This window comes from Benincasa hispida, chromosome 9, assembly GCF_009727055.1.
Source record: "Benincasa hispida cultivar B227 chromosome 9, ASM972705v1, whole genome shotgun sequence".
Classification (NCBI taxonomy): Eukaryota; Viridiplantae; Streptophyta; class Magnoliopsida; order Cucurbitales; family Cucurbitaceae; genus Benincasa; species Benincasa hispida.
Window position 1 is genome coordinate 75,646,425 of NC_052357.1, and position 25,223 is coordinate 75,671,647.

The 25,223-nt window shown below is 34.2% G+C and overlaps 1 protein-coding gene across 1 annotated transcript; it reads left to right on the plus strand.

The window, feature by feature from the left end:
• The first annotated feature begins 10,517 nt into the window (after nucleotides 1-10,517).
• On the plus strand, nucleotides 10,518-25,223 carry LOC120084907 (12-oxophytodienoate reductase 1-like). The gene is given in 13 exon segments (XM_039040718.1): nucleotides 10,518-10,656; nucleotides 10,783-10,884; nucleotides 10,957-11,034; nucleotides 11,119-11,183; nucleotides 11,273-11,421; nucleotides 11,987-12,236; nucleotides 20,226-20,350; nucleotides 21,425-21,429; nucleotides 24,355-24,531; nucleotides 24,638-24,796; nucleotides 24,799-24,932; nucleotides 24,934-25,030; nucleotides 25,033-25,223. Coding segments are annotated over 13 exon segments (1,671 nt in total).

Genomic DNA, 25,223 nt, shown 5'->3' on the forward strand with positions numbered 1-25,223 from the left:
TTATTCCCAACTAAATTCTTTTGAGCTAACAAGGGGACCTTATGGACTTGTAGTTTGAAGCTCTAACAGTACGTGAATAATTAATTAAACTCTTTAAGTACATTATCCACCATCCGTTAACTGTTGGGCACCCCATTAAAGACTGACAGTTGCACTCTTCGCACTACAGATATATTTTTGTGTCCATTGGATGTAACCAATCAATAGTGCGATGACCCTTCAAAAATTGCTTGTAAGTACAGCTAGACCAAATTACCATTTTGCCCCTGTAGTTACATCTAACTACTTAAGTACCACTGATCCCTCTAATGAACAATACATTATAGTTCTACTACGACTAAATCCCTCTCGGGCCAGGAAAGGGTGTAACGCCACATTGTTCAAGACCTAGAATAAGCCCTTAAGGAAGCAATTTATCTACCTACTCTTACTTCGGGGAAGGAGTGAATTCCATCTTGTGTAGTTTTGTTCCCAACTCCTCAATCAGGTGAGTCTTCAAAATGGTAGGCTTGTTGAGTCGGCGATTTGGTCACTCTCACCCATATAAATCAAAGGATCGCCCTCATATGCAGGAGTTCACAACTCACTCAGGATTCAAGTCTTGTTACCTATGGCCATCCTGGTGAAATGAAAGTCTCTATTATGAACGGTGTTATATAATTAGACTAAACATTTCATGATCCGGTCTTATACAAACTCATTTGCATAGAATATCCCCGCTCGCATGGCTAATACATGAATGATTAGGATCAGATCATTTGTAGCACTTTACAACAATTGTAACACCTACAAAGCGGGTCATACTTGTAGTGTCACCAGGATAAGGTACCCAGCCGTATCCATATACTACAGACCATTTAGGTTATCACTTAAACATGATCCACCTGTATGTCTCCACATACATGTTTAAGTTACAACGATAACCTTGGATGTTAGTTTATTGGTTTGTGGTTAATGCAACTAAAATATCACATATTTTATAGACAAAGTGAATAAAATAACATATATTATTAATCATATAAAAGTTTGTTTATACAATGTTTACAAACTATAGGACCCTACGAGATTTAGGGCATCAATCCCAACAATTATGACTATGAAATATGGCAAATCGATGTCAAGACTAAATTTTTGAATGGTAATCTTGATGAGATAATCTACATGTCTCGGTCAGAAGGATTCATTGGACAAGGAAAAGAGAAAAAGGTTTGCAAGCTAAATCGGTCCATTTATGCATTGAAACAAGCATCTCGATCTTGGAATATGAGGCTTGGTGTTGTGGTCAAATCTTATGGCTTTGATCAAAAAGTTGATGAACCTTGTGTTTATAAGAAGATGATCAACAGTTCAGTAGCTTTCTTAGTGTTGTATATGGATGATATCCTACTCATTTGGAATGATGTAGGTTTTCTGACTAACATTAAGGAATGGTTAGTTTCTCAATTCCAAATTAAAGATTTGGGTGAAGCACAATTTGTTCTAGAGATCCAAATCATTAGGGATCGTAAGAACAAATCACTAGTCTTGTCTCAAGCATCGTACATTGAGAAAATGCTTGTCAGATATTTGATGCAGAATTCTAAGAAACGTTTATTACCTAGGCATGGAATTATTTTGTCTAAGAAACAATGTCCTAATACACCTTAAGAAGTTAAGGAAATGAGAAGGATTCCCTATGCATCTGTATCTGCAGTAGATAGCCTTATATATGTCATGTTGTGTACTAGGCCTGACATCTCCCATGCAGTGCGAGTGGTCGGTAGATATCAATCCAATCCAAAATTTGATCACTAAACAACGATTAAAACTCTTCTCAAGTATCTTAGAAGAACGAGAAACTATATGTTTATGTATGACACTAAGAATTTATCCTTACAGGATACAATGATTCTTATTTTCAGATTGATAAGGATTCTAGGAAATCCAGATCATGATCAGTGTTTACTCTAAACAGAGAGTCTATAGTATAGCATAGAATTCTCCACTATAGAGGCAGAATATGTAGCTATTTGTGAAGCTGCTAAAGAAGTTTTCTAGCTCAGAAAATTTCTGACGAATTTGGGAATCGTTCCAAACATGACCTTACCCATCACCCTTTATTTTGATAATAGTAGTGCTATGGAAAATTTCAAAAAGCCTCAAAGTCTCAAATGAGTAAAACATATTGAGCGCAAATATCATCTCGTTAAGGAGATTGTGCAACGAGGATATGTGATTGTCACAAATACCGCTTTGGACAACAATGTTGCCGATCCATTTACAAAGGCTCCCACAGCTAAAGTTTCTTAGGATCACCTAGGAAGTTTAGGTCTATAGGATATGAGTTATCTAATCTAGGGCAAGTGAGAGATTGTATTGGATATATTGTATAGCCTTGTTTATTGTATTGTATTTGATACTGCACATCCCACTCGCTTCAGGACCAGTGGGAGATTGTTGGATTTAGTGTCTTAAATCTCTTATATCTTATAGTTTGTACTTTGAAAGAATAAATTATTTATTTAATAAAATAAGAGGTATTCTATTTGAAATTCAGACCACGTTAATTCAATCCAATAAACTAAGATTCAAGGTTATGTAATGTCACTTGAACAGTATGTGGTGGACATACAAGTGGTTCATGTTCAAGTTATAACCTAAAAGGTTTGCAGTAAATGGATAAGGTCGAGTGCCTTATCCTGGTAACATTGTAGATACGACCCACCTTGTAATTGTTAGTGAATGAACTCTTTTGAGGAGCGGAAGCGAATCGACCAGATTCCATAAATTATCGAATGTAAAGTTTACGGTAAACATACAACAAATATGCATTTAAAGTTAAATTACAGCATGCTTTTACAAGAAATAAGTTCAAGAAATATCACCTTTGAAGAACCTTTCTTGACGAATCCCTCGAATAGTCACTAACCTCTTGAAGACCTTTTTCAATAAAAACTCAGACACAACCACAACGGAGTCCTTGGTATTCTCAGGGTGAGAACCCAGGAGTGGTGGGTTTTAACTATTTTGGTTAGAAGGAAAGAGGCGTAAGGTGGAGGAAGAAGATTAAGAGCTTTTCACACTAAACTCAAAAGACAGAACTCTTCTATTTTCTCAATTGTTCAACAATATCAACATAGAAGAAGAAGAAAAACTATTTTTTTCTTTTATTCTCCTTTTGCAAAATTGAATAACCACCTCCAATAAAGTGGGTGGAGAGAAAAGAAGGGGAAGGAAGTTGTAACTCTCTTCCTTATTATTCAAATAATAATAATATAATATAAATAAATATGGTTACTAACTTATCATATTATATTTATATTATATTATATGTTATATCAAATATAGCATATAACCCATAGTTTTAATATTGTATTACATACAATATAAACTGTAGTTTCTTTTCTCTATTTTATGACATATAATATAAATTATATTTATATTAAATTTAACAACTATGAATCCACTTCATAGAAAATATATTTGAATCTCATTGAAATATTTATTTCCTCCCATTAAGCTATAATGTATCAAATACATTATGACAATTATATCATATATAATTGAAACGATTTAATTATATCAATCCCTTTATTAGTTTGAACAATGCAAATTAATTTAAAAACTGATTATCAACTAAATCCTTTTGAACTACTAAAAGGACCTCATGGACCTGTAGCTTGAAGCTCTAACGGTACATAAATAATTAATTACACTCTTTAATTACATTATTCACCATTCGTTAACTGTCGGCCACTCTATTATTCACCATTCGTTACAATCAGCAGTACGATGACCCTTCACAAATTTCTCGTAAGTACAACTAGGCCAAATTTTAGTTTTACCTCTGTAGTTACATCTAACTCTTTAAGTACCACGGATCTCTCTAATGAACAATACATCATAGTCCTACTATGACTAAACCCTTCTCGGGCCAGGAGAGGGTGTGGCGCCACATTGTTCAAGAATCAGAATCATCCCTTAAGGGAGCAATTTATCTACTTACCTCTGCTTCAGAGAAGGAGTGAATTCCATCTTATGTAGTTATGTTCCTAGCTCTCTAATAAGACGAATCCCTAAAATGGTAGACTTTTTGCCTTGTTGAGTCGACGATTTGACCACTCTCACCCATACAAATCAAAGGACCGCCCTCATAGGCAAGAGCTCACAACTTACTCAAGATTCAGGTCATGTTACCTATGGTCATCCTTGTGAAATGTAAGTCTCTATTATGAACGGTGTTATAAAATGAAACTAAACATTTTGTGGTCCGTTCTCATATAAACTCCTTTATATAGAATATCCCCGCTCACATGTCTAATATATGAATGATCAGGATCAGATCATTTGTAGTACTTTACAACAATTGTAACGCCTACAAAGCAGGCCATACTCATAGTGTCACCAGGATAAGGTACCCAGTCTTATCCATCTACTACAAACCATTTAGGTTATCATTTAAACATGATCTACCCGTATGTCTCCACATACATGTTAAGTTACAATGATAACTTGGATGTTAATTTATTGGTTTATGGTTAATGCAACTAAAATATCACATCTTTTATAGATAAAGTGAATAAAATATCATATATTTTATTAATCACATAATGAGTTTGTTCATATAATATTTACAAACTGTAGGACCCTATGAGATTTAGTGCATCAACCTCAACAATTACATGAGTTGTAAATGTTATAGACAATATGTGCCATATTGTTGATGTGGAGATATGTGAGTGGGGGTATCCTGTATCAAGAGTTTATACAAGACTGGACCGCAAAATGATTGGTTGCTCTTTATAACACTGTTACTTGAAGAAGCCAATATTTCATTAGGACGGCCATAAATTACTTGACCTTAATTCTGAGTGAGTCGTGAACTCTTGTTTATGATTGCAATCTTTTGATGTATATGGGTGAGAGTGGCCGTGTTAGCCGACTCAAAAAGCCTACCATTTTTGGGATTTGTCCGAGTAGGGAGCTGGGAACACACTTACACAAGAAGGAATTCACTCCTTCCCAATCATAGAGAAAGTACATAAATTGCTCCCTTAACAGCTGATTTCGGCTCTTGAACAATGAAACCTTAACATCTCACTAGCACGAGAGGTGTTAGTTTATAGTTGAACTATAAACTGTTCGTTCATTAGAGAAATCAGTGATACTTAAGAAATTAGATGTAATTACAAGGGCAAAACAGTATTTTGACCCAGTTGTAGTATGAGCAATTTGTGAAGGATCAGCTCACTGCTGATTGGTTATTTCAACAGATACAAAAATACATCTACAGGCAAAGAGTGCATCTATCGATCTTTAGTTGAGTGATCGGTAGTTAATGAATATTGATTAATTTAATTATTAAAATAATTTATGTAAATTAGTCTCATATCATTTGAGCTTCTAAACTATAAGTCCATAAGGTTCCCTTATTAACTCGCTAAGGATAGTAAAAAGAAATTATTTGAATTGTTCAAATTAATTAAAGGAATTTTATATTAATATGATCAATATAAAGTATAGTGAATTCTGATAGATATGATCTATAAATCTAACTATATTAGAAGAGACATATATTTGAATGAGATTAAAATATTAGATTTATATGAAGTGGATTCATAAAGAGATATATGCATATAAATGTGTGATATTTGTATGTTAATTAATTAATTAACTTTATATTAAATTTGATTTGGTATATAGTTATTTAATTTTTATGCTAATTAACTAAATAATAGTTAATTAATTAATTAGCGAAAATGAGAAAAGTGGAAAAGCTTGGAGAAGGGGTTACCCTCTCTCCCTATAAATATACTATTATAACCTTTTTTAGGGTAAAGGTTTCTTTTTATGAAAAATAACCTAGCCTCCACCTCTCATCTCTAATCTCTCTTATCCAAAAAGAATTTCTCTCTAAAAATTCCTCGATCAAAAGGTCTTGGAGTAGACCCACACTTTCAATCCATCGTTGTGCGTCGGGAGATCCGCTATAAATTCCAGATCTCCCTTTCTCTTCTCCCCAATTTCTCAAATTTCTCAAACCCGAGGAGAGGTTTTGGTCGCCGCCACCGTTGTCGAGTCATCCGTCCGAGAGAGTGAGGTTCGCCGTCTTCAGGTCGTCCTTCGCCGGAGAGAGTGAAGCGTTGTCGTCCTTCGTCAGTGGTTTGAAGATTCATCGTGGTTTGGTTTGTCCGTCGTTGTTGGTCGTCAATCGGCCCCCGAGATAGTGAAGTGTTTTCATCCGCTTTCGTTTGCCATCGTGCCTTCGCCCCCGTTTCGTGAGTTCTCTTCTCTCAAATTTCTATGATTTTTGTCATTTCTATGATTTTCTATGATTTTTGCCATTTCTATGATTTTCTATGATTTTTTCCATTTCTATAATTTTCTATGATTTTTTTCATTTTTTTTAAATCAATGAAACATATTGAATCAATGGTCATCTTAGAATTTAAACCTCGTTCTTCTATTCTGTCATTTAAATTTGTATCACATCAACTTTGATTGTTCAATTTTAATTAAATTTTCTATTACTAAATCTCTAGAAACAAATTAATAAAAATTGGGAAAATGTGAATGAGCATTTCTAAAGTACAAGCCCGAACTTAAACCCAAGTAATTCTATAAAAAAAATATTTGAAAAAGAAAAACCCTAGTAAGACCATTATAATTAACTTAGTATCAAGCAAATATAGCTTCTTTCATATATATACACACATACATATATGTATGATGTATGTATGTATGTATGTATGTATGTATAGATAGATAGATGTTAAATAATTTTTTAGTACAATAAATGTAAGGTATATAGAAGAATTAATACTACAAACTATGAGGACGTTTGGGCCCCTAACATACCTTGAGTTGAGTGAGTTATTATGCCTTGAGTTGAATTATATGCATTTTTTGATATAAAATTAGACATATTATTTGAAGTTAGCAGCTATTGTTGGTTTGTGCAATTGTTTCAAGTTGGAAGCTATTGTTTGTGCAGTGGTTACTATTTCTGCAATTGTTGTCCTCAATCTCTGCTGATAAAGATGTTTTTGGAAGCTATGAAAATCTATTTACAAGTTGTAAAAATTATGGTCTAGAAAAGCTTGATCTAGAAAACATGATCAAATTTGGCTGTGTCCTTTGTCCTTTAATCAAATTGTTTATTAAATGAATCAAAATTCATGCTTAATACAGGTTATTGTTTTGGATTACGAGTTGGTCAGAAAATATTTATTTTTAAGGATGAATAAAGAAAGGATTAAAATAAGAAATAAGTTATCAATGGAGTATAGAGAAGAAGTATCTTAGTTTTTAGATGTGGTGAAGTTTCATGTTAATGATTCTGGACGAATAAGATGTCCATACAAGAATTGTATAAATTCAATTTGAGAAAAATTAGATATCATGGAATGACATCTATTAACATATGAAAAATCTCCCTCATACTATGAATGGGTATATCATGGAGAGCCTCTAAACTTATCTAGAGGTTTTGAAAGTCATGCAACTCATTCAATACACAATATTGACGTAGATAGTATAGAGGGTAAAGTTGTCAAAGAAAATGAGATGTTGAATCTTATAAACGATCTACAAGTTCCAATTGAAAACGAAGATGCAAATGAAGAAGGGATTGAGAATGAAATGTCCTCTAATGGTCAAGAAAGAGATACCACGAACTTAATTGAGGATTTAATGACCGAAGCACGTAATGAACTATACCCTGGTTGTTCGCAATTTCCGTCCTTGAGCTTTTTAGTGAAGTTGATGCATAACAATGTTCTCAATGGCTGGAGTAACAAATCGTTTTACATGTTGATGGAATTGTTAAAGTAGCGTTTCCAGCTGGCACCGCTATACCTACTTCCTTTTATGAAGCTAAGTGAAAATTGCATGATTTAGTCATAGGTTATGAGTCTATTCAAGCGTGCAAATATGATTGTGTATTATATTGGAAAGAATTTGTAGATTTGCAACAATGTCCTATTTGTGGTGAGTCTCGGTACAAAGTTAATGATGGCAAGGATAAAAAAATACCTCATAAGATATTGTGTCATTTTCCATTGATACCGAGATTAAAATGATTGTTTGCATCAAAAGAAGGCGCTTTTGATATGAGATGACATAAAGATAAACAAGTTGAAACAGAGGATGTATTGCGACATCCAGCTGATGCAGAGGGTTGGAAACATTTTGATCGTGAATTTCCTCATTTCTCTTTAGATCCCCGAAATGTTCATTTGGGATTAGCTTCAGATGGGTTCGATTCGTTTGGAAATATGAGTGCTTCTTATAGTATGTGGCCTATGGTGATAATTCCTTATAATTTTCCCCCTTGGAAATGCATAAAGGAAACAAACTTCTTCATGTCTTTGCTCATACCTAGTCCAAAATATCCTGGAAAGGAAATTGATGTTTACTTACAGCTGTTAATTGAAGAGTTGAAAGAGTTATGGACAATTGGTATGCGAACTTATGATTCTGTTACTGATGAACTTTTTCAACTATATGCCACCTTATTATGGATTAATAATGACTTCCCTGCATACGGTGACCTATCTGGGTGGATAACAAAAGGTTATCAAGTATGTCCAATATGCAAAGAAGATAATTCGTCCTTCAAGATAAGAGGGAAAATATCATTTATAGGACATTGACGTTATCTTCTAGAGAATCATAGTTGGCGCCGAAGTAGGCAACATGATAGAAAAGTTGAACGTAGACCTCCTCCAGTTGTAATGAATGAAGAAAAGATCTTACAACATATAAATATGTTGAACTTTTCTGTGCTTAGCAAAAATCCATCGAAGCAAGATTAAAAAAAAAACGAATTCTAAATTGGACTAAGAAAAGTATTTTTTTTCCAACCTTCATATTGGTTCAGACTATTGTTACGACATAAATTGGATATAATGCATATTGAAAAAAATATATGTTGGACGCTTGTTAAATATTGAAGGAAATACAAAGGATACAACAAACGCTCGATTAGACTAATAAGATTTGAAGATAAGAAAGGACCTACACTTGGTACAGGTCGATAATAGATTTGTAAAACTACATGCAGTGTACACATTAACTAATAGTAAACGGATTTTTTTTTGTAAGTATTTGAAATCAGTGAAATTTCCCGAGGGATTTGTGTCTAACATATCACGATGCGTGAATCACAAAGATAGAAAATTATCGGGGCTGAAAACACACGACTGTCATGTGTTGCTTCACAGACTACTCCCTATTGGTATTCGAGCATACCTACCGAAGAACATATCCACTGCTATTGTTGAATTGTATACATTCTTTGGCGACTTATGTGCAAAAACAATATGTGTAAGTGATTTGAACTGACTACAAGCAGACATCATAGTCATACTTTGTAAGTTGGAGAAAATATTCCAGCCTGCCTTCTTCAATGTAATGGTACACCTTGTAGTTCATCTACCATATGAAACCAAAGTGGTGGGTCCAATTAGTTACAGCTGAATATATCCTATTGAAAGAAGCTTACGAACATTAAAACAATTTGTACGGAACAAAGCACGTCCTGAGGGGTCTATAGCAAAATCATATGCAATGAATGAATCATGGAACTTCTGCTCGAGATGAATGAAATGATGATAACATTCCCGATCATGAGATATTTGGTGAATTTGAATTATTTAGGCAGAGGGTATGTCCATTAGGGGCGTGAACTTTACGAACGTTATCAGTGGAGGAAAAGCGTATCGCACATTGGTACATTCTCAACAATTGTAAAGAAATAACAGACTATCGCAAGTATGTTTCAAACCTTATAAATATCTTAGGTCTAGGATAAATCCTTTGATATAACTTTCAAATGATCAATTTTTTATGCAACACTTGAGGTTAATTCGTCATGAAGCTCAAAGCGCCTCTGATGTATATATAAGACATCAACACAAATTTCCTAATTGGTTCAAATCTCAAGTGTACATAGTATTGGAAGTTGAGAAATGATTCATGTTTTGTATTCATTTTTAATGTATAATTAATTATCAGGTTCTACAACGACACGAGAGAGAAGATGTCTCTAATGATTTCTTTTCACTTTCAATGGGACCTTTGTCTGAGGTGCGCTCTTACAATGGATGCATTGTTAATGGGGTACGATTTCATATTGTAAAGCGTGATAATCGCCAAGCTACACAAAATAGTGGAGTCCTAGTGGCCGGAGAGATCAGTGGGAATGGAAGTGTGGATAACAATTTCTATGATGTTGTAGACGAAGTATTAGATTTCCAATATGCGAACAGAAGACATGTTTTTTTTGCTCAAGTGTAGATGGTTTGACACGAATAACAACAAAAGTAATAGGACACATGTGGATTTAGGATACAAATCGATCAATACATCATGTTTTTGGTATGTCGATGAGCCTTTCAACTTTGCTATCCAAGCACAACAAGTCTTTTACATTGATGATTCAAGTAGTTGAAAATAAGCGAATATGGGATGTACCAGAAGTGGATGATGTTGAAAATGCGCAACTAGATTTACTAAAAATTGTCGGTGGAGTCTGAATGGACGAAACCATTGAGGAGGTTACTTTATGCAAAGTTGACGTTGATCCTATAGTTTTGGAAAGATCAATTGTTCGACATGGCGATGATGACTTCATAAACGATGATGAAGAACAATTATCTCCCAATAACAATTTAAGTGTTGATGAATAATTTGATTTAGATGACGATGATGAGTAATCATGTATTTACTCAATTCTCTTTCTCTGTTTACACGTATTTCATATTAATTTAATATTGTTTTGTCTTTTTTGTGTTTGTATAGATACGATGTCAACCCTTAATACGCAACAAGAAGCTGATGAAGAATTTCAGGAGCAAGAGATATATCTAGGCAACACGGAATCTTCTATGGGTGACACTTCAGGTTAGTATATTTTGAAATATATTCTGTTATCTAAAATATATCTTAAACTGTTTTAAATTTTTTATTCCTCAGATAGTAGCTCTGCATCCACTCGGAGGAAACGTGAGCATTCGCGAAACATCGAGTTGGAAAAATACGTCCAAAAACATGGCAAAATTACAATCATGATAAATGAGGGGGAGACGAAACCGATTTAGTAATGTGATTGGTGTCACGTGAGATCTGCATTTCCAGTACGATGTCGTACTTTTGCTGAGGTTCCAAACAAGTTTATAGAATTGGCTAAGAGTCAATTGTTGGTAAGTTATAAGTTTATTCTTTTAGAGTCAATTGTAGACTAAGAGTCATGAACATCATATATGCTAATTCTTCCTTTATTCTTTTATAGCCTCATTTCGTACTTGATCTATCTAGTCAACGACTTAACCATTTTGTAGAACATCAAATGCAAAACTCCTTCAAAGAATTTAGAGCTGATTTGCATAGACATTACAGAAAATGTGGAGATCCTCAGCAAGCACGTGCCAACTTGCCTAGGTGGCTTAAAAATAGACCAGAAGATTAGTATTTTTTGTGTGACTGCTTCGAGAATGAAGCATTTCAGGTTATAATAATTTATGGCGTGTATCATTTACTGCATTTACTATTATAGAATATTTGTTTTTTATTTTTATTTTTTTGTTGAAATGTAGGAAATGTCAGAGACGAACAGGAAGAATAGAGAGAAATTACCGTTCCACCACGTAGGCAGATTGGAGTCGTTCCTGCAAATTCAAGCAGAGTTGCAGGAAAAGAAAGGTCGAGAAATAGGACATGTTGACCTATTTAGGGAAACACACCCTAAAGGTGGAGAGTTCGTGAACAAGGCAGCTGAAAATGCACACATAACATTTTTTTTGTTTTACTTTCGTGTTGTTTTTCATTTCTAATTTCAGTCGCTCGTACTTACACATTTAATTAATATGTCTAGAATCAAATGTTAGAATTACAATCCATCCCCACTTCAAAAGGTACTCAACCACTAAAAGGGGATAAAATATGTGAGACGGTTCTCAACCACTCTAGACGGTTCTCAACCTTTTAGAATTAATATGTCTAAAAGGTTCCCAACCAACCCCACTCCAGAAGATTCTCAACCACTAAAAGGGGATGAAATTTGTGAGACGGTTTTGGGTAGACGACTCGGATATTCAAAAGGCCTAAGTTGGGGCCTTAAACCTAAGTCAATAAGGGGTAGNATAAGGGGTAGCAGCTCATCAAGTTCGTCATCTACTCAAGGAACAGAGAGGGAAGTGAGGGAATTGAGAGCCAATTTCGAACAGTCTCAGTCGAGGATTAAGGAACTTGAAGATGTTCAGAAACAAATGAAAAAGGATCATGCAAGACAAATGAAAAAAATGAAAAAAAAAATGATTGAAGACATGATACGTTCATAGAGAGAAAGCCCATCGGATTAGATATGATTACTTCATTATTTAGTAGTCTAATATGTTGCTATCCTGCAATATGGTAGCAAAGTAGTTATGTCTTAGAAGCTTTATGATAAAGAATTATTGGCTATACTACAGTTATGGTAGCCAAACAACTGAATTTTGATGTGCTTTATGTCGTTTTGTCGTTTTTTGTGTGTTTATGAATGTTTATGAAGTTTGAATATGTTGTGGGGGTGGGTAGAGTACGATTATAATCGTTTTGGAGTTGAATTTGTAGGTTTTTATGTGTTTTTTTTATGTTTATGAGAAGTTTCATGTTTATCGTGAGGAGTGGGTAGAGTTTGATTATACTCGTTTTGCTCGTTTTGTCGTTGAACTTGGAGTTTTTGTATGTTTATGAATGTTTATGAAGTTCGAATATGTTGTGAGGGGTGAGTCTAGATTCGTTTAGATTGTTTTGGGGAGAAAGTTTTAGTTTTATGTGTATTCGTTCTTGTTTATGAAGTTTGAATATGTTGTGGGGGTGTGTAGAGTTTGGTTGTAATCATTTTGGAGTTGAATTTGTAGGTTTTTGTGTGTTTTTTGATGTTTGAGAGGTTTCATGTTTGTCATGGGGGGTGGGTAGAGTTTGATTATACTCGTTTTGCTCGTTTTGTCGTTGAACTTGGAGTTTTTATTTGTTTATGAATGTTTATGAAGTTCGAATATGTTGTGGGGGGGTGGGTCGAGATTGGTTTAGATTGTTTTGGGGAGAAAGTTTGAGTTTTATGTATGCTCGTTCTTGTTTATGAAGTTTGAATATGTTGTAAGGGTGTGTAGAGTTCGGTTGTAATTGTTTTGAAGTTGAACTTATAGGGTTTTGTGTGTTTTTTATGAGGTTTCATGTTTGTCGTGGAGGTGGGTAGAGTTTGATTATACTCGTTTTGCTCATTTTGTCGTTGAACTTAGAGTTTTTGTGTGTTTATGAATGTTTATGAAGCTCGAATGTGTTGTGGAGGGTGGGTCGAGATTGGTTTAGATTGTTTTGGGGAGAAAGTTTGAGTTTTATGTTCTTGTTTATGAGTTTGGTTTAGATTGTTTATTTATGAAGTTTGGTTGGACGATTATGACATTTGTGGATGTTTTTGTTTATGAAGTTTGAACGTATTGTGGATATTTAAAAATTATAACATTTGAATGTTTTGTTTTATTGTAGGATGTTGTTTGGAGATGAGGTTGGACGATTGTTCAAGATGTTATGTTCCAGACGTTGTTTTCTTTTTTGTATTTATTAACGTTGTTTTCATTTTATTTCTTCCATGTATATATGAAAACAAATTTCTTTTATTTACTATCGACTTTGTTTTATTGTAGGATATTGTAACTTTTCATTTATTTGTTATAGTATAGACTTCGTTTTCTTTGTTTTATTTATTATGTGAATCTGTTTGAGTTGGTTAATGATGTTTTACAGGTTATTCAGATCAAATTAAAAAAAAAATACAAATTATAAACTAAAAAAATTTAAAATCCAATATTCAACCAATGAAGGAACTCCCCATGCATATTTTAGCGTGTCAGGAGTTCCCGTAACTCCCGACGAATAAAACAAACCGTCAGGAGTTCGAGAACTCCCGAGGCATAGAATAGGACATCGGGAGTTCCTAAAACTCCCGACGCATAAAATAGGGCGTTGGGAGTTGGTTAAGAACTCCCGACACATAGAATAGGGTGTCGGGAGTTCCTAGAACTGCCGACGCCATATATGATGCATTCTCGAACAACTCTCGACGCCCTGTTTTATGCGTGGGGAGTTCCTCTCCCAACGGATTTTTTCTGACCAAACTCCCGACGATCCATCTATCGTCGAGAAAGGATCTCCCGACGCATTTTTCACCCTTTCCCGACGATTTGTAGCATCGGGAGAAGTGTGATTTGTTGTAGTGTTTGAAAGTATAAAGAATGGGAATGACAAACCAAAACTTCAACTTTAAAGCAATGAAAAACGGAAAATATATGAAAAACTTTATTAAAAAATGAATCTTTAAACTTAAAAAGTTTGGAACTTTTAAAAAATGCAAATAAAGATAAACAAATTACTTGAACTTAAAAACAAAACTGAAAATATATGAAAATTTTATAAAGAATAGAATTTTTTAACCTAAAATTAAAAGTTTGAATATTTAACACACGCAAATAAGGATAAATCAAAGCTTAAACTTCAAAAGAAAACTGAAAAATAACTTAGTTTTAAGTTTGAAAGATGAAAAAACTATAGAAAAGAAAAAAAGAAAAGAAAAAAGAAAAAACTTCATAAAAAAAGGAAAAAGAAAAAGAAAAAAATTTACTCTGATGAAGGAGAGGATGAGCCACACGAATGAACAACAGAGGATGGAGAAGAGGAGCCGCGTGAGTGATGTGTGACGGTGACTTGCTGATGAAAGAAGAAGGTTTGAAGGAGACGGACAATAAAAACTTTGGAGTTTGTTTGGTCGTTCGTTGTTGTCTGCCTCTATCCCGTGTGATGAGTTCGTGACCGAGCCGAGCGTTTCATTTTCCCTTTTCGTGAATCGTGAGACATGAGGCAGACTGAGGGCTAGATTAGGAGAATAGTGGGTTGTGGCCTGTGGGCTAGGCTAGGACTTGGGATTAGGTATGGGTTGGGCCTTGGGACTCCCAAACTAATATTTCATATATTATATTTATTTATTATTGTTATATAATATATTTAAAAAATGGAGCGACAATGGTCGGGTTCGGAGCAATCGTCGGTCGATTTTTTTCAGTGTTTTGAAAAATTTGACCCTGATCGATCTAGCCAAAAAACCTAACTTCTGACGTTCGGTTCAGTCAATTTCGTCGTTCAGATCGATTTTTCAGGTGTTCGTGCTCATCCCTACTTAAAAATAATCTTTTAGGGGGGTTTGACACACCAACATGAGTACAGTTAAGTTGGTGAAAATTATCAACTCAATGCTTGCCCATCGACTTTAAATGTTGGTGAGTTGAATTGGTTTTTTTTACCAATTTACTCCAACTCACCCCAACTCTTCCCTGCCTCCAATGTCTTTAATGGCTCCACCCATCGGATACCATCGGTGATTACAGCTACCACACTCTGATGATACAGTTCATCGACCACCTTTGCTGGTCAACTCCGACGATCAAATCTGGGCTCCGATAACCACCTCTAACGATAACACCGGTAAACAACTCTGACATCCACCTTCGCACAAGTAACTCCAACAACCACCTTCACGTGGCCAATTGCGATGACCAACTTCAGGCTTCGACGACCAACTCTAGGCTCCAGCAACCACTTCCGATGATAACTTTGCACGACCAACTCTGACGACCACCTTTGTATTGGGTATAGAGATACCGAATGGTAAATGATGTGTATTGGATGTCCTAGTTTATTATATTTCTCTGTAAAACTCAGAAACTCAGTCTTATATATCGGATGTATAAGTTACCACTGCAGTTTTAGTCCAAGTGTGAGTTTGTTGGGTTTTATGTCATAAAACTCGTGGTATGTAAACACTAGAATTTATTCTGAAAATTCAATAAAGGTGTTATTGAATAGATCTATTGCTTGAATAGAAATCCAATAAACCTAAAAGTCCCTTGATTATTAGATGAGTACTTGATGACCTAGGTGTCCTTGTGCAAAAGAGTTAAACCATTCGTTCATGTTAAGATAAACCATTCATTCATGTTAGACATGAAGAATGGAGGTGTCCTTGTGCAAAAGAGTTTGTACAAGATCGGACCGCGAAATGAAACACTCTTACTTTATAACGTTATTTACCGTTTAAGACTAACTATTTCAAAGCGATGACCTAGGTAACTTGACTTTAATCCTGAGCTAACTATGAACTCCTGTTTATTCGAAATTGCCCTTAGATTTGCATAAGTGAGGGTTGACTCAACAGTGCTGGCTCAATAAAACTGTCATTTCAAGGGTAAGACTGGATAGATAGTTAGGAACATAGGGTGCAAGAGGGAATTCACTCCTACCCGTTTTAGGGATAGTAGAAAGGTTGTTCCCTTAAGTGCTGATTTTGGGGCTTGAACAAGGGATCCCGCCCTCTGATACAATGAGAGAGACTCGGTTTTGTGATTGGATCACAAAACAATTGTTCATTAGAGATTTGTGGGGACTTAAGGAACAAGAGGTAATTTCGAGGGTAAAACAAAGATTTGACCCAGTCGTTATTGTGAACAACCTGTGAAGAGTTAACTTACTAATCATGGTTATATTGAGTGGACATAATATATCTATAGTGAGGAGAGTTCAACTATAGTCTTTAGTGGAGTGACCCATTAATTAATGAATGGGGGTTAGATTGGTCTAATGAGTTTAGCCGATTAATATCGGATCCTTAGAGCCCATGATTTGTAGGTCCATGAGGTCTCCCTACTAGCTCGGAAATGGACTAGCTCTAGAGTAGCGTGATAATTTAATTTGAAACATTCAAATTAGAATCAAACAAAATTGGAGAAAATATGTTTAAATATGATTTAAATATATGAAGATGAATTTTTGTAAAAATTAATTTAATATTAGATATTAAATTAATTAGAATTATTTAAATTATTTAAATAATTATTAATTTTATTAGAAAATAAATTTATGAAATTAATTTGTAAAATTAATAAATATTGATTTTAGAAATAAAATATAATTTTAAAATCAATTTTAGATTTTGGAAATTGAAAATTACACAAACTTTAAAAATGGGTTTTTCAAGTTCATCTTCAACTTGCTCACTAGGAATCCATCACCTCTTCCTTGATTTACTCCAAGCATGAGCTGCATCCCATGTAGCACATCTATTTGCATGATAGTCTGCAATATATTGAAGAGATTGGAGTGAAGAAAGGATTGATGAACTGATTGAATTTTTACTGAAAAAATCGGATGAAGAAGGCGTTCTTCAATGGGTTGGTTCAGTGAACTTTCTCCATATTCCCTTTGATTCCAGCTTATTTTGAGTCCCACAACTCAATTTAGAGCACCAAGAGGATAATAGGGAAGATCTTGTGGTGGTCTACACAAGGATTCGAAGGATTTAGCAGTTGAAAATAGAGATTTCGACAGTTCGTCCAAGGTATGTTCTTGAAACCAACTATACTCTATTTTAGCATGTTTCTTTTATGTCAAAATTAATCAATTAGAGTACTTATGGATCATATTCCCTTCTGCTGTGTGTTGGTGTCAATCCAACACTTTTTCAAGCAACTCCAACGACCACCTTCGCGTGGTCAACTCTGATAACCAACTCCGGGCTCCGGTAACCACCTTCAATACAATTCCAACAAATATCACCTTTAATGATCAACTTTAGTGACAACCACCTCTGCCAACCAACCTTAACATTCATCTCAGAAAACCAACTTCGACGAAGACCACCTTTAACAGGACCCTTAATGACAACTCTATTTTTTATGTATGTTCAACTCATACCTTCTACAATCGTTGAAGTATATTTTAGGGTTGTTGCTTATATAAATAATAGTATTTATATACGTTAATTGCAATGTTTCTATCTAATTTATTCCGGACCTTTGAAGGTATATTTTAGTATGTTTATTTTTAATTTTATTTGCATTTAGCTTCATTCTAATCTAACTATAGTTTGTTATCTTACTTATAGGGTCCAAACTAATTGCACAATTCCTCCAATAATTAGTTTGAGGTTCAAGCTTTAAGTTCAAAGTCTACTTTTTATAGTTCAAATTTTATGTATCGAGTGTTATTCATTGTTATCATTGTTTTATGTACATAGACATTTTCGTAGACATTATTATTTTATTTGTAAGTGGCAAATTAGATAACCATAAAAAAAATTGAACAAGAAAATGTTTGCAAAAAACGAGTTTGCTAAAAAAAAACCATTATTTTGTTGTATTAGTGTAAATCGTAAAGAATCAAATGTTTGCATTAAAAAAAAAAAGAAAAAATAAAAAATAAATCAGTGACCATAAAAATTGAAACTCATATTTAACATACAGCCAAAAAATAAGATAAGAATTAATTCGGTTTAGTATTTTTTTCTTTTAAATTAACATTTATGGTTTTAAGTTATGATTAATCAAGGGTTAGGGATTAGAGAAAATGTTCATTTTATTGAAATATGACATGTCTTTGGAGATGTAGATAAAATTATTATGCAATTGAGTGTTCAAGTTACGTGGTGAAAATATGTTACATTTTTCAAAAAGGAAAAATAAAATGTTGTTCAATTTTTAAGCTTCTTAAGCTTTATGATCAAGAGCTAAGTAGTTGTGAAAAGTTTTTCATTTGCTTTGAATATGTCTAGTGTTTAAGAATGGAAAAAGGTATATATCGTGGAATTGAGTGTTTAAAAATTAAATTCAAAATTTGTGTTTAGTATATGTTACTTTGTAGGAATTTGTTATGGTTTAAGAGTGGAAAAACAAAATAAAGCATTTTCTAGTTTTAAAATTTTTAGGAAAATATATGTAGTTGGAAACTTAAAAAAAAAAAAAAAAAAAGACAACATTCAAGACAAAACCAATTTCGTTTAGAAAAATTGTACCAAATACCCAACTCAATAAACTCTGCACCTTAAACACAAATTTTCTAACTCAACTCAGCACTCGAAACAAAAACATTCCAACTCAACTCAACTCTGCACGCCAAACACCCCTTGGACTTTGAAAAGAAAATTTTCATAGCATAAATTGAAATTGAGTACAAAAATTTAAAAACATGACCCGAATAACCCGAACGAACACAACTCAAATGTTTTGTAATTAGGTTGAATTGGGTTCATTTTTTAATAATGATTATTTGGGTTGAAAAAACTTACCACACAAACAATTAGATTAATTTTAAAAAGTCCTTCAATCCAACTCAACCCAATTCATGAAACTCATAATTTTTACCAACAAAATTGATGTCCAAGTTTACGTTGATGCGTGTATCAATTTCCTTTTTTCTTTTTTCTTGTTTTTTTTTTCCTAAGGGAAATCAAGAAAAGAGAACAGCAAAAGAGACAAGTTAGATAACACGAGAATCAGAAAGCATAACTGACTTCATCCATTTAGTGTTGTCTTCCAACCAAATTTGTAACAATAATCTTTGTCTTATAGCGCAGGAAGCAACCTCGCAAGTTGCCACTATTGCCTTGAAAACGGCTTCTAATTAAAGTTCTATGGATGTAACAAAAATTTTTGTTCATTTCGAAATTATTTTGTTTTTCATTTTTATAAATTAAGTGTATTTAGAGTTTGTATCTTTATTAAGCATAAGGGTTGAATTTTTGTCCAATTTTAAAAGTTAAAATAAGTTTTTAAAAACTAAAGTATTTTAGTTTTCAAACTTTGACTTGGTTTTTGAAAATATGAAAAAATAATAATAATAATAATAATAATAATAACATAACAAGAAATTTAGAAGGTAAAATGGGTGTTTCTGAGCTTAATTTTTAGGAAAAAAAATATCAATTTATACCCTTGAATTTTGGGTGTTGTATCAAATTAAACCTTAAATATCGATTTAAATATTGAACTTTGGAAGTTGTATGAATTTAAATCTCAAACTAACAATTGTATCAATTTAAACCCTAAACTTTTATGAGTGTATCAATTTAAACCTTTCATTATGTTTTATTTTGATATACTTAAAAAGGTTTAGAGTTTAAATTAATATATCTATGAAAGTTCAGAGTTTAAATTGATCCACTAATGAAAGTTCAAGGTTTAAATTAATACAACTCCAAAACAGGATTTAAATTGATACAACCCTTAAAATTTAGGGTTTAAATTGATATAGTTCTTAGTTTATGATTTAAATTGATACAACTCCAAATAAATTAATATTTGTCCTAATTTTTAAATTCCAAGGAATTGTAAATTTGTGTGTGTGTATCTGAAAATTGGAAGGTAAAATGTAGGTAGCCAAACAGTCATGGAATATGGAGGAGGGATGATGTAGAAGGTTGGAAGCCAATTGTGAAGGCTGTTCATAACAAAGAAGCCATCTTCTTTTGTCAGCTTTGGCATGCTGGAAGAGTTTCATCCTTGTCAGTTTTCATAGCTTAACATACAAATGATACAACCAACTATTTCTCTACCTATTCTATTTCTCTCAACTTTGCTTTCCATTTCCTTTTTTATACCATGAATTTTACTTTTCAAACCTATTTTCAGCATTCATTTAAAATGACCATTTTAGTTCCAATTGGACAATAATTAGATGCAACTCATATATCCATCCTCCCTTAAGTAAAAATAAATAAATAAATAATAAACTATTCAATTTTTTTAAGAAAAAATTGATACATACAAAATTTTATTTGGCAAATGTCTCGACCCAAATGACACTAAAACTTTTCTTTGAAATTATCATATTTTAGTTTTATTTTTAAAAGACCAACATGATCTCATTTTATAAAATTAAAATAATCAAAATGGTCTCTTGAATGTTTCATTTTAATTCTTGACGCTAGAATTTTTTTTTTCAAAATAACCCTTGGTCGTTAAATTCTTCCACACAAAAACGACCCGCTATAAAACTTAAGTTTTAAAAACTAGGTCAATATTTCTTTTGAATATTTTTAAATATGTCATCCATACAATTTTTCGATTGTTTGTGTTTGCCTATCACGTGTTGCTTAATTGAATAAATCTAGACACATACATGAAGTAAATTTAGGTGTGAGGCCTAGCAAAAAAAAATTATAAAGGAAAGAACATGAAATTGGAATTGCGAGACTAAAACAAGAAAGATGACAACTTGTATAATTCACAAATTTGCTATGTATCTTTAATTCATGTGTCTAGATTTATTCACATAAACATATACAAACTTTTTCATCTATGAATTTAACAATACAAATATACCAGAGTTGTTTGTACCAAACTTCAAACTTTAAAATGAAAATCTTAAAAGTTTTGAGTATAATTGAAATCATAATCATAATTCATGGATATTTTTTATGATTTAATGTGACATCTTGGCCTTAGCAAGATCCCAAAATCTGAGCTTTTCGAAATTTAACCTAAAAGGATAAAAGTTTGACTAGGTGACTCAATAAGAGCCTTGTAGAGAAGTGAGGCAAGCAGGACATATGGCTATAACATGGGTTGATAGAAAGGAATTGTGTTTGAAAGAAACAATGGAAGAATGAGTCAATGAGGGGAGACAGGCGCATAGGATAAGTTTTTGGGGCACGTAGGGGAATCTTATGGAATCCATTTTGAGTCCACGGGGAACAAGATGAAAGTATGAGACAGTCCCTTGGAAAAAAAATTATACCAAAGAAGTCTATAAATCAAGTTGGGCGCATACCTAGAGAAGTAAGTCTAGGATGGGTGCATACCTCAAAGGAACAAGGAAGGTTGCCTTTATTATAAATCAAGTAAGGAAAAATGAAACAAGTTGGAAGCCTAGATGGGGCACCGTGTAACCCAACCATGCATTAGTGATCATCACATGGGCACATGAAGGCATGATTGGCACATACATCAAGGGATGGGTGCATGACCTAGTCATTGAAAGGATTCCAAGATGCCCTTATTGGACTTCGAAGGAGAGAAAGAAGTCACCTTAACTGCATCTTGAGAGCTATGCTACAATTGAAGGAGAATACATGCTAAACATAAGGAGCTACACTATCTAGGACAAAGATGGGTGCAACCCTAGGGTGGTCAAGGACAAGTCGGGCACATACTAGGGCTTCATGAGCGCATACCTTAGATTACAATTGAGCTATGCTTTAATCGTAAGAGGTTATGCTACAATTAAGCTATGCTTTAATCAGAAGAGGCTATGCTACAATCAAGTTATGCTTTAATCGGAAGAGGCTATGTTATAATCATGCCATGCTTTAATTGGAGGAGAACACCTACATGGAACTTGGTTGGCGCATAGGGGCAATTTTTGACATTTTGGAGGGAAGAAACTCTATTATAGCAAGGGAAACAAAAACCAAGAGGGAGAAAATGAGAGTTGGACGCATGGAAGAATGGTCCATACGCCCAACAAGGTCAACCATGCACTAATCAAGAAAAAGTATGGTTCATGGGAAGTTCTTGAACATTAAGAGTCAAGTTGTTAGCAAGTTAAGAGAGCATAAGATGAATCATACACTCCTTGAATGAACATGAGATTGGTGCAAGGTTTTACAAGATTAAGGGAAAAGGGGATGTTGAAGGAAGAAGTATGGCTAAGTAATTGACAACATAGGGCATAACCACTAGAGGAACCTTAGGAAAAAAAACTAAAGATGGGCACATAAGGGAGTGGATGGGCACATAGTAGGACTTGTTGAAATTTTCGGACATAATCAAGAGAAGTCGTGGTGTAACAAAAAACAATTAGATCCAATAATGGAAAATGTAAGGGAGTTGGACGCATGGATGGAGGGACCATGCGCCCAACAAGAGGGTCATGCGCCCATGGTAGGAAAGTTGAATTATTTGCAAGAAAGAGAGGAGTGTGGCTCAATCGGGTGAAGTTTGGTTGGTTTAAGTAGGAGGTGGAAGATGGAGATGCAATGTTGGGCTTGCAAAACAAGAGTTGGCCATATCAAAGGGTGGCATGCGCTAGCCTTATGGGTGATGGACACAACATGCTTTACATGAAATTTGGTGGTGGCAAGGAAGTAGGAAGTGGCCTACAATGGTGTTGACACTCAAAAAGTTTGGAAGGTGGAGGTGTCATGCATTGGTGGCAAGGAAGCATGACGAGGATGAAGGACAAGAGCCTATAAATACCCTTGAAAACTTCTCTTTCACATCACAACTCAAAAGTCCTTAAAAAAGATAGTGATAAAAGTTTGATTGGAGGAAGTTGATGCAATGTTGGCATCATAGGCAACATCCATGCACCCAACCTTGTGCTAGGTGGAGTTGTCTTGCATCAACAACAAGTTGTCTATCAGACCATGTGCCCAACTGTGTAGGGAAGGTCAACCTTTGCGCCCAACTGTGCAAAAAAGTCAACCATGCGGCCATCAACTGTCTTTTCCAGTTCAAAAGTTTGTTTTGGGATTTTTAGGTTAGTAAATCAAATTTGAATTGTTTCAAGACTGTGGTTAACCGTACGCATGGGAATCTAAGCAATTACTTGGTTAATACAGGGGAAATAAGGAAATTAAGAAATTTGGAGGAAATAGACCCTGAAAAGTGAATGGTTTATTTTGATTGTTTGAATGCATTTATACATATGCGATAATATATGTACAGTTTTGAAAACTTGGCATGATCTGAAAATATGTTTTCTTGGATTTTAACTACGGCTTTACCATTCGTTATCTAGATGACTATTTTGACTATGGTTTGTTTGGATGCTTATTTTTCATTGGTTTGATTGGAAACTGGAAATTGTACCCGGTATATTGTTAGCATACTTCATGGACGTTTGGTTGGGATGTTCAATGTATATGGCTGGGATTGTCAGCGTACCCAAGTATGTCTAGCGAAAATTATCGACACGTGCACATTTGGCAGGTTGTTTGGGTACCAAAAATTGTTTACTCAAACCAGATTATGGATTGTTGCATATTTGGAGGAACATGTGATCATGCCAACTGTCTCAATTACCAGACTAAGATCATGCATTCTATGGTTGCATATGTTGTGTTATTGCCTTCCCAAAAATGTTTTTGAAAGCAAATACTATTTTAATTCAAATGTTATTGCTTTCCAGCTCACGTTTTCCAAATGTTTTCTTACCCCCCCAGGTATCAGGAAAAAGATGATGGGTTGTGCTTAGAACCAGTCAGCGAAATGATTGCGAAAATCATCTCGTCTCAACAGTTGTAATAGGAATGTTCGGAAACATTGTACAATTGTATTTATTACTTGTCAAATGATAATGACTTGTATAAAATGTTTCTTAATGAGATAACTCAACTATGAGTTGTAGCTGGAAAACAAGTTTTTAGACAGTAGATATTACAAAAGGGTAGTGTTTGTTGCCTTCACGCCTCTTTCTAGGTTTAAGATATAAGCTCGGGAAAGGGTGTGACATTTAACCTAGAGCCTAAGCCTTATTTAAGTCTCTTTATTGGGTGTGTGATAGCTTTTCAACCAAATGGTGAACCTTCAATATCGTGTATCGACAAGCCACCGTCGATTAAGAAACAAATAACCAGAGGCATAGTATCGGAATATCCCCTTCCTCAGCCATTAACAATGGAGGCGATTACTCAAGTGGTTAACACTTACAGAGTGGCGGCTAGAAATGCCATAGAAGCTGGTAACATCGAATGAATTGATCCACTACCTAATTATTAATTATTATAACAAAATGAATTAAGAAAACGCCACATTTGAAATTACAAGTTTAATCCTTGAAGTTTTAGGTTTCAACGGAGTTGAGATTAATGGAGCCAATGGGTACTTAATCGATCAGTTTCTCAAAGACCAAGTCAATAGCAGGAGGGATGTTGAATATGGAGGAAACTTAGAAAAGCACTACAGATTTTGTCTAGAAGTTGTGAAAGCTGTGAGTGAAGAGATTGGTAAGGTATTAGATTGTTGCCATTCGCTGATTACCACGAATGCGGCGACTCTGATCCTAAAGCTCTAGGCAAGTTCTTGTGCAAATCATTGAACAAATACGGAATTTTGTATTGTCAAACAATCGAGACAAGGATGGTTAACTCAGTTTGAGAAAAGTGCGGGGGAAGAAAGAAGCTTGTTGGCGATGAAAAAAGCTTTTAAAGGAACCTTCACTGTGGCTAGCGGATACAGTAAGAGGAAGTAGAGGAAGTGATTAGAAATGGCGACGCCGATCTTGTTGCATTTGGAAGGTTGTTCTTGGCAAATCCAAATTTGCCTAATAGATTTCAACTTGATGTTGCCCTTAACAACCATGATCGAAGTACTTTCTACACTCATGACCCTGTAATTAGCTACACTGATTATCCATTTCTTGAAATGAATTAA